The 17,827-nt window shown below is 41.0% G+C and overlaps 1 protein-coding gene across 3 annotated transcripts in view; it reads left to right on the forward strand.

Moving 5' to 3' along the window:
* The window catches only part of NCOA2 (nuclear receptor coactivator 2), a 315,737-nt gene that overhangs the window by 192,587 nt on the left and 105,323 nt on the right, over positions 1-17,827 (forward strand). For all 3 annotated transcript variants that reach the window (XM_066378913.1, XM_066378914.1, XM_066378915.1), the window contains exons 3-4: positions 12,960-13,064; positions 16,108-16,280. In XM_066378913.1, the coding sequence (XP_066235010.1) occupies positions 12,979-13,064; positions 16,108-16,280 (259 nt within the window). In that variant the 5' untranslated portion in view covers positions 12,960-12,978. The remainder of the gene's footprint in view (positions 1-12,959; positions 13,065-16,107; positions 16,281-17,827) is intronic.

Raw genomic sequence — 17,827 nt, forward strand, 5'->3', positions numbered from 1 at the left:
GGGAATCGAACCCGGGTCCTCCGCAGGCTAGGCCGACGCTCCACCGCTGAGCCAACCGGCCAGGGCTAGAGTGTTAGTTTTGATAATTACCAAAACCCAACATTTGAGAGAGAGGAAAAAAATGGTTAAAGTGTTTTGGCATACATTTTCAGATACCATGGTAATTTTTAAATTTTTAAAAAATAATTCTTGTAAAGAACTTTCTAAATTCTAGTATTTCTCAGTAAATCATTCTGTAGGTATGTGTTATTTGCAAATAAAAATACTTAAGTTGGCTTATTTTTATAAGACCAAATTGGATGTTTTGGTGGGGGTGGGGGGACTCTGTTGATCCAGGGCTGCCCTTGTCTATTTTTAATGGCAACCCTTGGTTCATAGCAAACACTGCTTGGAGTTTCTGTGATGTTCTGACCAAAAGAAAATTTGTAAGGAATTGTATGGTGAAAAAAATGAATCAGAGGCCCTCCCACCAAACCAAGTTTTTCTTCCTTGCTCATTTTCTACTTCTGGAGAAGAGTGGCAGAGAACAGAGAAAGAGCATTTTAAACAAGAAAACAGTTTAAACTTCCAAAAGAGGCCATAATATGTCCCTTATTTCTTCTCAAATACAGCATTTAATTTGGGTCCCATACTTTGTCCCTGGGACACGCTTAAAAGTGTTCCTGTTTGATGAGAGATAAAGAACTCACAAGAAAGTTCAGAGTTGAGTGTGTATGAGAAAAGGGAGGGAAAAATCAGTGTCTGAAGTCTCATCTCTGGCCCCCAGAAGCTGGAGGGGCAGGCGGCAGTGGGGGGGGGGCTGGACCCTGAGCAGGGCTGGCAGTGGGGGGGGGGCTGGAGCCTGAGCAGGGCTGGCAGTGGGGGGGGGGGCTGGAGCCTGAGCAGGGCTGGCAGTGGGGGGGGGGGGCTGGAGCCTGAGCAGGGCTGGCAGTGGGGGGCGGGCTGGAGCCTGAGCAGGGCTGGCAGTGGGGGGGGGGGGGGGCTGGAGCCTGAGCAGGGCTGGCAGTGGGGGGGGGCTGGAGCCTGAGCAGGGCTGGCTCCCGTTACAGTGGGTGCCCGGAGAAGACCCTGACGATACAGGAAAAAGAAGCGTTATTTACATTTTCTCTACCGTGGCTGAGATCGAGGAGAAAGAACATTTACTCCCTCACTGTGGAGTCTAGGAAGCCTTCCTTCATGGAGAGCATGGCTTTTCAATTGAACATGAAGAAAAGGTTTTCCTAAGGAACTTTTGCTGAAAACTTTGTAATTTAGGTATTTTTCTTGCTTTCACAAAGAGTCATATCAGTAGGAGAGAAAACATGAGAAAGTTTCTGGAGTTGAGGAAAGAAGGATATAATAATGAGTTCAAAATGACCAAGCCTTCTTCCCCCCTCCCCTTTTCCTCTCTCTCTCTCCCTTCCTTCTTTCTCTCCTCTCCTCCCCTTCCCTCCTCCCCTCTCCCCCTCTCTCTCCTTCCTTCCCTCCCTCCCTCCTTCCCTCTCTCCCTCTCTCTCCTTTCCTTTCCCTCCCTCCCTCCTTCCCTCCCTCCCTTCCTTCCTTCCTTCCTTCCTTCCTTCCTTCCTTCCTTCCTTCCTTCCTTCCTTCCTTCCTTCCTTCCTTCCTTCCTTCCATAGTGCCCAACAAAACAAATCTAACTGATGATGTTTGGGTGAATTTTCTTTTAATTTTTTCCTATAAATTAATTTTTCTCTTCAACTGCATTCACCATCAGCTTACATTATTTCACAAACATTTACATGCTATTAAACTCAATCTGCAATAACATCTGACATTTATTGAATAAGCACTGTGTAGGTGCCAGTCTGTTCGTGCCCCTTACATTTTGTGCTCTCAACAGACTTAGAAAGGAAGGGATTATTATGTGTAGTTTTACAAACAGAGAAACTTAGGTTCAAAGTTAACATAATTATGACATAACTACTATGTGGTATTCCTGAGATTCCAAACCAGAGTTGACACAGAGGATGTGCTCTTGGCCACACATTGTATAGCTTGTCATGAATTTTATTTTAATGGTTGCATAATAAAGAAATTCTATTATGAATCCTGAGAGTTCTGTTAGAAAGGTCTTTGCTCAGGTGTCACTCTATCAAGAAAGAATTTTCCTGATCACCTATTTAAAATAGCACCTTCACTTCCATTTACCTTGTACTCTATCCTACCCTGACCTTATTTTTCTTTATAGCACTCATCACTATGTGATATAGTAAATGTTTGTTTCACTGTTTCTCCTTTCCCTTCTTCCTCTTTAGAATATAAGAGTCATAGAGGAAAGAGTTCCTCTGTTTTTTGTTCATTGCTGTATCCCTCTGTCCCTAGAACTGTGCACGGCACCTGAAAGCTATTTAATATTTGTTGAATAATGCATGACCTCTGCATTCAGGTTAGCTTTATGTAAATTCTGCGTTTCTTCTTAACCAGACGTGCAGGCTGTTAGGCTGCACTGGCCACCTGCTAGCATTCCTCCGTCAGTCACAGCCTTGGCAGTGCTGCTTACCAGTGCCGCCCCCGTCTGGTGGGCCACGGCAGAGCACCCCACACTTCTGCCCCCACAGTGGCATCGCATGCTTCCTAAGAGACAACTTCCTGTCCAAACTGGTTTATGCCAATTATATTTGTTATTATAATTGCATAATCTAATTAAGTGTTATATAACTGATTGAGTATGAGTTTGAAAAGACATACATTTCTATAAAAGCTGAAGTGAATGCTTTGAAAAACTCAGTCAGATGGACACAAATTGCTGCCAGATAGGTATATGCAGCACATCTGTCTACGACTGGGAAAAAATTGCCTGACCAGGTGGTGGCGCAGTGGATAGAGCATTGGCCTGGGATGCAGAGGACCCAGGTTCAAAACCCCAAGGTCACCGGCTTGAGTACAGGCTCATCAGCTTGAGTGAAGGGTTGCTGTCTTGAGCGTGGGATCTTAGACATGACCCCTTGGTCACTGGCTTGAGCAGGGGGCCACTCGCTCTGCTGTAGCCCCCCCCCCCTTAAGGCACATATGAGAAAGCAATCAATGAACAACTAAGGAGATGCAACAAAGAATTGATGCTTCTCATCTCTCTCCCTTTCTGCTTGTCTGTCCCTATCTCTCTCTCTCTTTCTCTCTCTCTGTCACACACAAAAAATAAATATTAGGTAGAGGAAAGTTTTGTCCGTTTCTATCACAAGTTTCGACACGTAAGCACATGTTTATTTGGCGCATGTGTGCCTCTCTGTTTTTATCACTTAATGTATACATACTGATGTAGCAAATGAACTGAAACAAAGTTGATTCACATTAGTCTTATGTGTGAAGTGATAGTGTACCCATGGCTACTGATAAAGTTCATTTACGCCACTGTAATTTTTAGGAATTTCAACAAGGAAGAAATGCTACAGAAGCATGTTTGTCGCATCCACCATATTCCCCGGACTTAGCACCCTCCGACTATCACTTGTTTTTGTCCTTACAGAATTTTTTGAAGGGCAAAAAATTCAAAAATGAAGAAGATATCAAACAAGCACTGGTTCAATTTTTCACATCAAAAGATAAAACATTTTTCAAAAATGGGATATACAAATTGCCCTCATGCTGGCAAGAAATCATTAATAATAATGGCAATTATATTATTTAATAAAGTTTATTGATGGTAAGAAAAATTTGTATTTTGTTTTATTCCAAAAACGGACAGAACTTTCCGCTGGACCTAATAAATAAAAATCCGTACCTCATAAGCTCTTAGAAGAACGTCTGTAAGTTTTAGCTCTATCTTAAATAAAAATTGACAATAGAAGATAATGCCTCAACGATAGATAAGATTTATACAAGAAAGACAATATGAAATTCCAGTGGAGACTGATACTTAAATGTTTATTTTTATGTTTAAAGTTGAAAGAAACAATTAAAGTAAATTATTATTTTCTGGAATTGCTCTTAATAACTGACTTTTGAAATTAACCAATTACTATTTCTGATTCTATAGTAAAAGAGGCTTTTACTATTTTTTTTTCTTCTGTATTTTTCTGAAGCCGGAAACGGGGAGAGACAGTCAGACAGACTCCCGTATGCGCCCGACCGGGATCCACCCGGCACGCCCACCAGGGGGCGATGCTCTGCCCCTCCTGGGCGTCGCTCTGTTACAACCAGAGCCACTCCAGCGCCTGGGGCAGAGGCCAAGGAGCCATCCCCAGCGCCCGGGCCATCTTTGCTCCAGTGGAGCCTCGGCTGCAGGAGGGGAAGAGAGAGACAGAGAGGAAGGAGAGGGGGAGGGGTGGAGAAGCAGATGGGCGCTTCTCCTGTGTGCCCTGGCCGGGAATCAAACCCAGGACTTCTGCACGCCAGGCCGACGCTCTACCACTGAACCAACCGGCCAGGGCCGAGGCTTTTACTATTTTGAGTGAAATTCAGCATCCGGGTACACTTGAGAAATTTCTGGCTGATTTTGTTACAGGGCATCTCGGGTTATGACAGTCTCAACATACGACATTTCAAGTTTACCACACTCACTCCCATAAAAACTTTAAAAAATTGAGACATGAGTGTTTCGGCTTATGCCATTAGCGTCATACTTATGGACTACGTGGGTGAACTAGTTTGCGAATGGCAGAAGAATGCATAGTAACGTGGCCTGTGAGTGAGGGAGTTGGCGTCCCCCCCCCCCCCCCATGCTTACCTATCCCATTATGGACTGTTAAAAGCACAAGTGTTCCGTTTCTGTTAGGCTAGGGTGTGTTTCAACTTATACCAAAATTCGGGTTATGTCACAGTTGTAGGAATGGAACTGTAGCGTAACCCTTGGACCCCTGTATTTAGATAACTTCATAATAAATTTACTGTTAAGAGTATTAGTGTATTTGTCTTCAGGAAATAATTGTTTATAATCTGAGGCATGAATTCCTGTCTGCACTAGAATGTGAGCTTCCAGAGTACAGGGGTTTTTATCTTATTCATGGCTTTACCTCCAGTGTCTGCAACAGTGCCTGGCACATTGTTTATTGATTGGATAGATGAATGATTCTAAAGTATGTACATTTTACAGAAAAATATTTTGTATTTTACATTGATACTTACACATTTTCAGCAAAAAGGAAAGTACTTTCAAATTAATGTATCCATTGTTTATCAAAATAAATTAAAATAAGCGGCTTTATATAATATACCTAAGTTTATGTTTCTCTCCTCAATGAAAATGTTAAAAGTATAGGAACCCCTGAAGGGGAATATAGTTAATATTTTGGTAAGTTTGCACAGTGACAGGTGATCACTAGACAGTGTGGTTATCACATTGTAAGGTATATAAATGTTGAGTCACTATATTGGACACCTGCAACTAATATAATCTTGTATACTAAGTATATTTAAACAATAATTTTAAAAAGGTACAGTCTCCTCAGTGCTTATCTTGAAGTGGGTAAGAGTAAGGAACTGATTGGATTCTCTGTGCACTCCCAAATTTCCTGTGTGGCCTCGGTCTCGCTACTTTCTCCTGCTCCTGTACCTCAGTTCCTCATTTGAAAACGGTGAGAATTCTAGGTTGTTATAGGAACTAAAGGAGTTAATATATGTAAAATACATAGAGAATGCCTGCCAAGATGGTTAGCACTCAATAAATGATAATTATTATAATTACATCTGGGTTTGACTCCTGATCTATCCTTTTTTTATCTGTGTGACTTGGGCAAATTACTTGTGGAAATAGATCCAGAGAGGTTAAATCATCTCTAAGGGTGTGTGTGTGTGTGTATGTGTCTGTGTGTGTGTGTGTCTACACACATGCACATATAAAAACATTAAAATGTGGGTTTTTAAGTAAATAAAGTACTATGTGCAAAGTACGTACAGTACTCAGTGTTAGCCAGAAAAGGCAAACAGCAGTCATATGGGAGAGGATGCTCACTGATTTATTTTAAAACTTTTTACAATTGAAATAATAAAAATACTTTTATGCAGATACAGCCTGTCTTGCCTTTGCCATTTCAGGAAGTTTTCCTCATAGATTAGAAAGGTTTCTTTAATCTCCAAAAAAGAGTTTAAAATGGGTTTACAATAACGAAAGATAATTGAGGTTTAATCTAGACAAGTTATGGATCTCTAACACAAGCCCTACATTGTATTGTAGTTCCTAGTTTAATGACTTCTTCCCAGAATACTGAGCCATCGGTGCAGACTGGTTTTTCGAATATTAAATAGAGACTGAGTACGCTTGGCTTGACGGCTTGACAGGGAGGGAAATGCTTACATTATGCCAGGAATGCCGCTTCTTCCCTGGATGTTTTCTCATTTGAGGCCTTGTTAAAACCTGGGCTTGCTATTCCTGGCCGTCCTAGCAGTGCTGACGTCACCAGGTATACGGCAGCCCAGTAAGTGGCTATATTAAGGAACAGGACCTATGAGAATTGACAAAGTAGAAGTGTCTTGTGGCCCTGATGTCAGACTAGACATAGCCCCCTTCATCCCCCGTTGGTAATGTTAGTTTGCATCAGTTCTCCACTACTTATGTATTCTGCACTGAATTTTGCTGGGGGAAGACTTGAGAGGATTTTTCCTTCTTTAAGAGAGATGTAGGTGATGGAAATGTTACAGCAAAATATTTGTGTAGCTGGTGAGCATGAATTTAGCATTTATTTGATTATTGCAGCATGTGTTCCAGAGCGGCTGCTGCCCATTTGCAGCCTAATGTGTTTATTACAGTCTTCCCGGTGGCATCTTGAAGTGTCTTCCAGCTAAAAAATTCATGAGTATTATTGGCTTTCAGTCAGAACATGGAATATGTCTTCGAGTCACTGTCTAACACACCACTTTAAGGCCACTATACAAAAATAAATCTTTGAATGGCACATATTGAAAATGAAGGAATTTTTAGGTTAAATATTTGTTTATACATTGTTATTACTTTTCCGGGGAGTAAGAAAAAGCCTAAGAGAAGGTAGGTGCCAAAGCCATTTTCCTTGGAGCAGGAGTGGTTATAGCTGTAGGATGTTGTTTTCTTTAATCCGCTATCCAGCTGTAAGCTGTTGGTGAGGTATTATTGAAAAATCATATTCTAATAATAGTAGTGTGGGTTTGCTTATTGCCATTAATAATAATAATAATAATAATAAGTCAAGTGTGCAATAAGTAGCTCTGAAGTTGTGAAATTAAACTGAGGTTTCCAAATAAGATGCCTTTTATTCTGGATTTACATGAAGTGAGTTTTCTAAAACTTTGCAACTGCAGTCACTATTTGAATCCATGTGCAGTTTTATTATGAGTCTGCATCTGTAAATACAGGCTCTAATATGTGAGGTAAATTAAACTTTTATTGTATGAAAAGCAAGAAGCAATCTAGTGTTCTGTGAAGATGAAGTTAAAAGTGGTCTTATTATCTAGTAACAGTAATACTAAGGGGGTATTAATATACTATTTTATTAGCTAAAATTTATTTTTGAAATATTGTGTAGCATCTTCTATCACTGTGAAATGGCATCCCTTGTTTTGCAAGTGGTAAGAAACTGACTTTTCTGTGTGCTTTCATCCCAGCCTTGAGTAAGTCCTCATAGGTCTACTTATGTTGTATTTGCACGTGTGATGCTGCTTGGTTTGCTTGTTTGTATTCAACAATATATTCTTGCATAATCTGCATATTTACTGCAGAGAAAATTTATTTTAACTTTTACCAAAATAACGTTTGCTGGGTAATTTTGTCCAGTTGACAGTGTTGAGGAAGAGTTGATTTCCTCCCCTATTGATTTGATGTCTGTGCTATATCATGTTACTGACTTTCAAGGTTGGCCCACTCTGCTTTCTACCTTTCTCAGGCTTCTGTATCCTAAAAGCACTTTCATGTAAGCAGTAGACACTACCATTTTCTTTTACTTATCAAGGTCGGCCCGAAATTTTGCTTTTGTAGCATAAAGGATCCCTTCTGCAACACAGTATACTTTGAAAAGGGAACTGTTTCAAATTTAGAATGAACAAATGTTTTCACTACTGATAGAGAGCTAGGGGAATGCGTCTTTAACTGTGGAGGTGGACTTCTGAGCAACACAGGCTCTGAAAAAGGATCCTTTCATAATGAATTTAATGGAAGAGAAATGGGAAAGTCGAAATGAAGATTTATGAACACTTAGTATCACTTGAACATTTCTTAGTCTTGCAAAGTTTGAAGAATCAGACTACAGATGACACTGCAATGCCATGTGCCATCCCTTGTAAAGAGCGAGCAGTGAGACCCCAGAGGCCTTGGAAGCTGGAGGGGCCTTTCTGGTCCTCACATCAAGAACCTGTTGATCTACCAGGCAGCTCCTCTGCTGGCAAGTGTTGATAAGAGAAGTTGTTTCAACAGCTCTTTGTCATTTCATTATACATTTCATCTCAGAGTAAGGAATTTCAGAGAGTGCCTGACTTTGTAAAAATATTTCTTGGAACTAACGATCAAGATCTGTGACCATTACTATGTTTGCATTTCAGCAACAGTATTATCCTTATTTATTCTTTCACTGAATTTGTTCAGCATGGGATAAATCTGACAGGTTTATAGGCCTTGTTTGGAAGATGGCCAGCACTGATAATAGATAATGTGCACATTATCATTTGCATCAATTCTGGAGGATTAACCAGCTTTAATGGTATGAGGCTATATTGTGAGCAGAGGCTTCATTAGCTTAGAAGTTACATTGGTGTGTTTCATGCAAGAATAGTATATATTTTTAATTGTGTTGAGGTTTAAATTTTTATTTTCGTTTTCTATCATGCTAAGGATTTAACTGGCATTGTTCAGCCTCCCAGAATAGTGTTACTTTAGAAAACAGTGTTATTCTTGTGCAGTAACTTTTTAAGGTCTGGTTTATACACATTGCTATCAGAGGATGGAAGGGAGGCCAGAACGAGTTGTCACACAGTGAAAGTGGGACTATTGTTTTGTTGTAGATAATAAGAAAGGACAAATTGAAACTTATTTTCCAGTCCTGTCCTTTCACAACCCCCCAACATCTGGGAGAAACAGTTCTCAATGACCGTAATTACCATCAGTTACGACCCAAGAGTTAACTGGTGTCATTTTCAGTTTTTCTGATTTACATTGAACAGTTTCAGAATTGAGTGAAACGCTCAAGAATTTTAATTTCCTGTGAATGTTGAAAACATGCAGAAATTTTATGCATTCTTAGTTTAGGTCTGCTTACAAAAAATGTTTCTAAACCTTCAGTGCCATCCTTCAGTGTTTTTTATCTCCTACCTTTTCATTGGAAATTATTTCGCTTTGATCTACAAAAATGCATTAAAATTCACCCATCCATACAGTTTCTTTTATTTTAGATGATTTTCTATGTGTATGGGCACACTAGAAGTCATAGATCTATCTACCTATCTATCTAATATATCCTTCTCTCTGTCTACCTTGGTTTTTATCTGTGTCACTTGAGTGTGAAAAAATTAACTCCTCGCCCCCAACCGCACGTTCCTGTGTGAAATACGACCGGGGCTGCCAGCCGAGCTCGTACTGGGCGTGAAGAGGATCAGTCAGAGTCATCCCGAGTAGAACCGCGCAGTTCTATTTGACCGCCTCGTTAATAAGGTTCACCGTTATTTATTTGGCTCGTCCACTAAAGAGCAGGGCATAAATTCTGCTCCAGGATTATGTCCACTCCTGGCCCTGTGGCAGGCAGGGCACAGTGCAGGCGCCAGCTGCCACCTGTCACCACCTTGTGCTCCCTCCTCCTCTCCCCGCTCCAGCTCTGGATTCACTCCCTCGCCTGTCACTCTACCTGAGAGTCTCGTTTTTTTCACCTTGGTTGCAGAGCAGATATTCGGGGACATCCTCTGCCTGGTGGCTGTGGCTGGCAGGGTGTGTCCTCCTGTCCCTGGCCAATTACTACAAACTGCTCCCTCCTTTTATCCCCTTTGGTGATTTTAAAGGTAGGTTGGCAACATGGACTGGGCATACACAGCCCATGGAAACTGCTCAGAAAGGGGACACATGGAGCAGACACAGAAAAATAAAGATGCACGCATGTCTATAAAGTTGAACTTTTTAGAGTTTGAGGAATTTTATTTAAGGTACCATCAAATAATAAGAAAAGGGAAAACTTGGCACTTCAAAAGGAAACAAATGATGTTTTAAAGCAACGAATACAGTGGTTGCTGAGATGGTTACCACACGTGGACTGAAAGCGACCACTCCGCGCTACACTCCACATGGCCTTCTGGCCCCTTGTGGACAGAAGTCAGTGCCGTCCCTTCATGCAAAGTTACGATTATCCGTATCTGTATTTGGAGGAATTGAAAGGTAGACGATGCTAATGCTCATGTTAGATCCCAAAATGAGTACATATGACTTAAGTAAAACAGACACTTATTTTAATTGTTTACTGAAAAGCTTTCTGATCTTTCTGATAGTAGTATACTTTTTAATGTGCATGGTTAGACTTTGGGGGGTCAGTAGCTACTTTCATCAGTAAACTTATCACATACACCTACTATTCAGGCATTTTGTGAAGGCTGCTCCCAGGGTGAAAAGTGTCTGTTGCCATTGAAAACTTTCTTAGATGAGATGAGTAATGTTTTTTCTTACATGCTCATGATTGAAACCCTGGGAATTGGGGTCCCAAAACAGAAAATGGGTGTTTGTAGGATGTTGTCTGAGAAGGTCTGGCGACCAGGCTTGTGCTTTGTCCCCTGTGCTTTGATGCCCAGTGGTGCCTGGCCCCCTGCCCTCCGCAGTAGCTCATGCGCCTTCCTCGGGCCCAATGGCAGAGTGTCCTTCCTGCATGTCACAGTGCAGAGCAGGGCATGCCACTGTGTGACTCCTTCACCTACTTTTACTTATTTTTCCTGTATACTAATTTATCTCCCTGTCACTTTGTTTTCTTCTTGAGAGTGGAAGTCCTAGTGCTCCTCAGAGCGCTGAGCTAGGCCTATCGCAGCCTGCACGTGGGTGCTCACGCACTCTGCGTAAGTGATGTTTAGGTGAGGGGAGGGTCAAGCATGGAAGCAACATAGTCCAGGTCTTGCTGCTTCACCTGCCTGACGTGTGACTGCGCCATTAGCAGAAGAATGGCTTAGTTGATGAGAGACCCTTTGCCATAACATTGCAGTTAAGAGTAGGCATGCACCAGCCTGTGTGTGGATCCCAGCTCTGCCATTTGCTAACCCGCTCAACAGCCGTGTGCCAGAGATGTTGCTGATCACCCCACTTCACAGCCGCGGTCATGAAGGCATGAGAGCAGCTGGTTAAAATCCCACCAAGTGGTGGGGCTAGGACATGGGCACTGACCATTTGCTTCTCTGCACTGCCTCTCATAGCCTGTTTTTGATGATTAAGTTATATCTGTGAATTTCTTGGCACACAGTGAATGCTAAATGAAAGTAACTGAATAGAGATTATGCTTATTATCAGCCCAAAGCTGTGATGACAGCGCAGGACCTTGGGACTTGGTTACATTGCTCCCATCAGCAGGAAGCTCGGGCTTTGGCTTTCAGAACTGTCCTCTGCGGTGTGACCTGTGGAATACAATGTACAATTGGTGCAAACTCCCCCAGTGCTACAGTGTTTCCTCGTCCTACTTACACATGACTCCTAAAAAATTAACTCCCCTCCCTGCCTTCTTGGGTTGGAGTTGAGGCCAGAAAGTGTGATTGTAGCGACGCTGAGCACGGAGGGGAGCAGCTGGGCCATTTGATGGGTAGGTGACAGTGATTCAGTGGTCACTCTCGGTGGGGTTTTCTCAGCCCACGTCCCTCTTTGTCCTTCCTCTTGATGAACCTGGTGTGGTCTAGCACCTCTTCCTAAAACTCTTGACTTTCTCCTGCCCTTCCCTCTGATTTCTCCAATCGAGGAAGATAAGAGCCGCTGTAGAACGTAACGGAAGGCGAGGGGATGTTAGGAGCCTGGGGACAGAGGAAGGGGAACAGCATGGGACTGGGACTTGAGGAGAGACTTTTAAATGCTGGCTAAAACTTTCTGGGCTGCCTTTCTTTTATTTGTTTATCTTACTTTGGCAAGCTAAGCAGTTATTGAGCACCTTGAGTAACAACTGTCTCCATGTCCTTTGTTAGTCCCTTTGTTCAGTTTGTTTAGAACGTCACCTCTATTGCTCTTGGTCTTTGCATGTTTAAACATTATTTGGATTCTGCTTATAATGACCAATGTGAATACATTGATTCTCTTATTATATGTTCTTTTCTTTTTTTTTCCTTTTATTTTCTTACTGGAACGAATTCAGCCAGTGGGAGCCAGTAATTGTCCCCCCTGAGTTAGGGTCAGTAATATTACCTGATTTTTTTAGTGCATTTTAAGACCTTGGGTGATAGCAGCTAGACTCCACGAAGGGAGGGAGAGAGTCAGGGACAAGAGAGAAAGCCAAGGCTGGGAAGTGTGGTCAGGCAGGTGAGCTGCCCTGGCAACAAAACTGAGGGGGCAGAAAGGAGGCAGGAGCCTCTTGTTGGAGGGCCACTGCTTAGGGAGGCCTTGTGCAGGGCCCAGGAGAGGGGTGTCATTTCTCTCTGGTCAGAGTTGGAAACATTCAGTCTAGTGGCGTGGCAGGGCCTCTTCCCAGGGCTGCCTGGCATGGGTGAACTGTTGCAGCACAGACTACATTAGTCAGCCCACAACAGAGACTGGGAGGAGCGCTTACACCACTGTAGTTTCCACATGGTGCAAGATCACTCCTGAAACTGGAGGCTGGCAGCAGAAACCCAGGACTAGCAGATTGTGATTCATGGTGCTGATGAAATACAGCTTTAAAGAGTGTGGGCCTAGTGAGGTAGGCTTGTTTGTTTTTCTAAGTGATAACCTTTATGTTTGCATAACCTTTTAGCAAGGTAAAAAAAATGCAGCCTTCTTTGCTGATGTGCATGTGATACATGCATATCAGTCCAAACTGTTGTCAAATTTCTGATAGAAATAAAAGTTTTTTCATTGTTGGTAAATCGATCAGACCCTTGATGATCAACTCTTTTCAAATCCCCCGCCCCCTTGTTTTCTGTTTTAGTTGCTGATATGTGTTCAAGATGAGTGGAATGGGAGAAAATACCTCTGACCCTTCCAGGGCAGAGACAAGAAAGCGCAAGGAATGTCCTGACCAGCTCGGACCCAGGTTAGAGTCTTGCTGAGAAACAGAATGAATGTTGCCTATGAAAGCCACATGCATGCTTTCTTGATATTGTAGCATGGATTTTACACCTGGTTTAAATATTGTGATTGGTTTTTCTTCTTAACAGTTCACTCAGTATGTATTATTTAGCTGCCATTTTGGAGATGCTAATCAGTTACTGATCTTACTATTCTTTATAAGAAGAGGAAAGCTACATTCTTCCGATAGATCCCCTGTGTACTTGAATCTTTATTCTATAATCTTGAGATTTTCCACATTTTTTTTATCATAGACTATCATAAAGGCAAGAAGATCCCATACTTTGTTCATATATATATATATATATATATATATATATATATATTTTTTTTTTTTTAATGAGAAAGACATGAAATGTTAAAACCACTTGTTTTTAAGTTGATGACAAAAACTGGCTCTTCAGTGAGTAAAGCAAATAATTTTAAAGCAAGTTCTGAGCCCCATGTTATAGGTGGAAGTATGAGTTGTGATAGCCGCCATGTAGCGTAATTTAGCACCAACTTTTAAAGTTATAAATGCATACCCTCTTTGAACTGATAGTGTTCCTCTTCTAGGTATTTCCCAACAATATACTTTTTATGTGTGTGTGTGTTTTTCTGAAGTGAAATGCGGGGAGGCAGAGAGACAGACTCCTGCATGCACCCAACCGGAATCCGCCCGGCATGCCCACCAGGGGGCGATGCTCTGCCCAATCTGGGCCATTGCTCCTCCAACAATATACTTTTTTTAAATGTACAAAATGACATATATTTGAAGTTACTTATTACAGCACTGTTCATAATCACAAAAGATTAGGAAAAACCTTAATGCTTGTAGGGAGCTACCATATTTAAACATTCATAAGCTGGAACACAGTAGAGGCTGTTGTGAAAAAGAATGTGGACACTGTCTGGTCTGTGGTGGCGCAGTGGATAAAGCGTTGACCTGGGACACTGAGGTCGCCGGTTTGAAACCCTGGGCTTGCCTGGTTAAGGCACATATGGCAAGCAATCAATGAACAACTCAAGTGAAGCAACTGTAAGTTGATATTTCTTGCTACCCCCTCCTCTCTGTAAAATCAATAAATAAAATATTTTTAAAAAAAGAATGTGGATACTTTATGGATTTATATGAAAAAAATCTAGGAATAGTGATAGAAAAGGCAGCATTTAGGAAATGTTTATGGCATACTACCATTTGAGTAAAAAGGGAAGGAAATAGGACTCTGTATTTATATTGTTTTAGGTTAATTTAAAAATATAAGAGGTGTTGCACATATTGGGGGGGGGGTGAGCGATACAAATAAGAGAACAAAGGTAAAAGAAAAACTTCATTCTTTTGATGATTTAAATCATGTAAATGATTTTAAATTTTAAATAAAAACAGCAACTTTGACTAAATGGCCAGTAAAACGATGAGATAGGGAATGGTAGGGAAGAAGACTAGAAATAGTCATTAAGAAAGAGGAGGAGAAAGAGCAAAGAGCCAATGTTTTCTATTCCCTCTTCTCCTAGGCGCCAAGCAAAATAAGCCAGTTAGTCACCACCGTTCACTTCCCAGCTCCTGTGTGTTGCTCTAGATTCTCTAGCACTTTCTGGCTAACCACAATCTTCTGTCTGTCAGACAGCCTGTAGTGCCCCAGAACCCTCCTCGGGTTGGGGGGGGCAGGTTGGTGAACTGGAGGGCATTGTCTTAGCCAGTGCTGTGCTGGTGCCATGGCGGGCTCACACCTCGACTCCCTGCTGCTCCCTCTGTCTGTATCACAGCTCCCCCTTCACCATTTGTCATTTATTCATTATCTTGGGGTACAAAAGTGGAGTGATGAGGGAGGTAGAGGTGGGTATAAGGGTTTAGAAGTGGAACTTGACTCTTCCATGATTCCAGCCACTCCCTGTCTTTCCCAGTACTTACTTACCTGGAATCTGGGCATAAACACGAGACTCAGGTAAACCAAATTCTGGTCCTTGCTCCACGAGTAACTCACTGGGCGACCTTGGACAAATCATGCAACCACTGTAAAATAGAGAAATTATATTGTATCTTAAGCTTATTAGTTGGTTAAAATAAAGTTAATATTTAGAGACTATTATGGAAGTCTATTACAAATTGCAAGATTTTATACGTTGCTGTTATGCACAAATACTAGCAATTTTTTTTAAAATACAGAAAGCTGCTCCAGTAAACAGTTTGCTTTGCTCATGTAGTGTGTTGTTTTGAATGTCTTTCAGTGGGCCCTCTATTGTACTTGAGAAAAAAGGTTCACTGTTGTTGTTATCAAAGGGAACTCGAGTTTGCTGTTTATCATATTCAAATGAGAAGATCTTGCCAATTTTTTCCCCTCCCTTCCATTAACTGTTTAAAACTTTAGTTGAACTTGGACTGTTTGTTTATCTTTTGTATGTCATTCAGCTTGGACAGTTAACAAATGTCCCAGGTCAGTTTCACTTTTGTTTCTAGCAGTACTGTGCTTTCTACATGATCCAAACACACTATTTGGTTTGATTACTAACGTCCTAAAGAAGTCTATGAAATTGTATAGATTTATTTTTATTACTTTTTATGCTTTACCAAAAAGTCATTGAAATTTATTTATTCCTGTTTTAACTTGGTTAACTTCTCTTTCTTCTTTTACTAATCTTAAATGAAGTTTAAAATTTTGTAAATGTAACCTCCCTTACCTTTCCTAAAATAGTCCTTTATTTACTCAACCATAAATTTCCTGTCCAAGCATGGTATTGGCCTGGGGTGAGCATATTGTCCTGGTCCTTGTCAGTGGAAGACATGGAGCACCTTGGGCTAGTGATCACACAAGTAAATGTGTAATTATAAACTGGGGTAAGTTTAATTTTTTAAAAAACACACACGGCATTTAGAGTAAATCCAGGGATTTTTTCCCCCAGAGTACTTCTATGTTTATATAAGTAACTTTTGTTGGCTATCTTTGTATTAGAACTTGTTTTAACATGCATATCTTTTTCATAATGGCTTTTTTTCAGATTCATAATAAAAACATGTTTCTTCTTTTTAGCCCCAAGAGGAGCACTGAGAAACGCAATCGTGAACAGGAAAATAAATACATCGAAGAACTTGCAGAGCTGATATTTGCAAATTTTAACGATATAGACAATTTTAACTTCAAACCTGACAAATGTGCAATCTTAAAAGAAACTGTGAAGCAAATTCGTCAGATCAAAGAACAAGGTAAGGGATTGAATTGCTGATTTGGAGAGTTTCGCCATGTATGAGATGTTCCTTCAGAGTCCCTCTTACCCATTTCTGAGGCTTAAATTATTGATGAGGAAGTGATGTCACAGTGCAAGATGAATGCAAGTATCACTTGCAATGGTTTATAAATAGGCTGGATATGAAATTCAGCAATTCCCTGAAGACAGGAGACTGAGGCACAGCAGGGTGATGGAACTTTTCATGCGGTTAAACTCGGGTGCCCCCCCCCCCACGTCTGCCCATCTTAGAATTGCATAGTTTGCACAGCAAGTGACTGTCCTAATCTTCAAGTGAGGGGCCAACTAAAGGTGGAAACCAGAAGTAAGGAGGTGAACCTCCTCCTATTCCGGTTCAGCAGCGTATTCGTTGAAGTCTGAGCCCTGACCCTGCCGCCCCACTAGATGAGAATTTCATATCCTGAGTGGCAAGAGGATTGAAAGGCTCACACCTCTGCTCTGCATTCTTTTGTGAAGTTGAAACATAGAACATGACAGCCTCCTTCCTGGGGTCTTCTTTTTTTCTGAGATCATTTTCTGCTTCTCTTCTTTGATATTTTTACCTACAGAAAAAAATTTAGAAAATAATATTTGAAAAAACACATTGGGCTTTGTGGTGCCAAAAAAAAATCTTTATAGGCAAGTAGGAACAGTGTCTCTGCGCTCAGGGCAAGTGTATGCTCTTGAAGTATTCACACACTGCTTTCCTTCAGGGCTGGGGAGGTTATTATCTCTTGTAATCTGTTTTTGAATGCATCCTTTTAGAGTTCTTTTATTTTTTTTTAATCTACCTTTTATATAATATTCAAAAGAGACAGATTTTAGAACAGTAATGTCTTTGTCTGTATAGATATATGAGCCTGAAACTGCCTCATCCGATCTATTGTAAAATTTTAGCTACCTATTCGCATATTATCATAGTAGCCTTTTCCATTTTCATGCACATACTATTTAGCTAAATTTTATGTAAAACAATTTTACAAATGTAGTTCTGTCTTCTAAGAACTCCTAAGCAATGTACAGCTAGCGTACACAACAGTTTCTCTCCAGCCGCCAGCCACTCTGAGCTTTGTATTTCCTGGCTGTTCCATCAAGAATGCATCGTGACGTTGACCATTCAGGGAGCTTCTGCTCTCAAAGCCATCTCGGGCACCCTTCCTCGCTCCTCCTCCTCCTCTTCCCCTTGAGATTTACTAATTACCGAAAACTCAGTTCATCCCAATTTTGTATTTTTATTTTTAGATATCAGCAAATGGGTAAAATAATATTCCTAGAGTTCTAAGGAGATATAATTGATTAAAGTTTCACAGTGGTTTGAAGTTGCCCATTGTAGTGGAGAAATCACTAAGTTTCTTGTCTCAGGTTTCTAAAATTTTTAAGGATTCAGTTTTTTGAACACTGCATGTTATGTAGTGCTTTACACATTAAACAATTATGTGTGTGTGTGTGTATATATATATATATAATATGTTTTGTTTTGTTTTTACTTTCAAGGTCTTGCACAAAGTTTGAAAGTTTGACAAAACC

This window comes from Saccopteryx leptura, chromosome 3 (assembly GCF_036850995.1).
Source record: "Saccopteryx leptura isolate mSacLep1 chromosome 3, mSacLep1_pri_phased_curated, whole genome shotgun sequence".
Classification (NCBI taxonomy): Eukaryota; Metazoa; Chordata; class Mammalia; order Chiroptera; family Emballonuridae; genus Saccopteryx; species Saccopteryx leptura.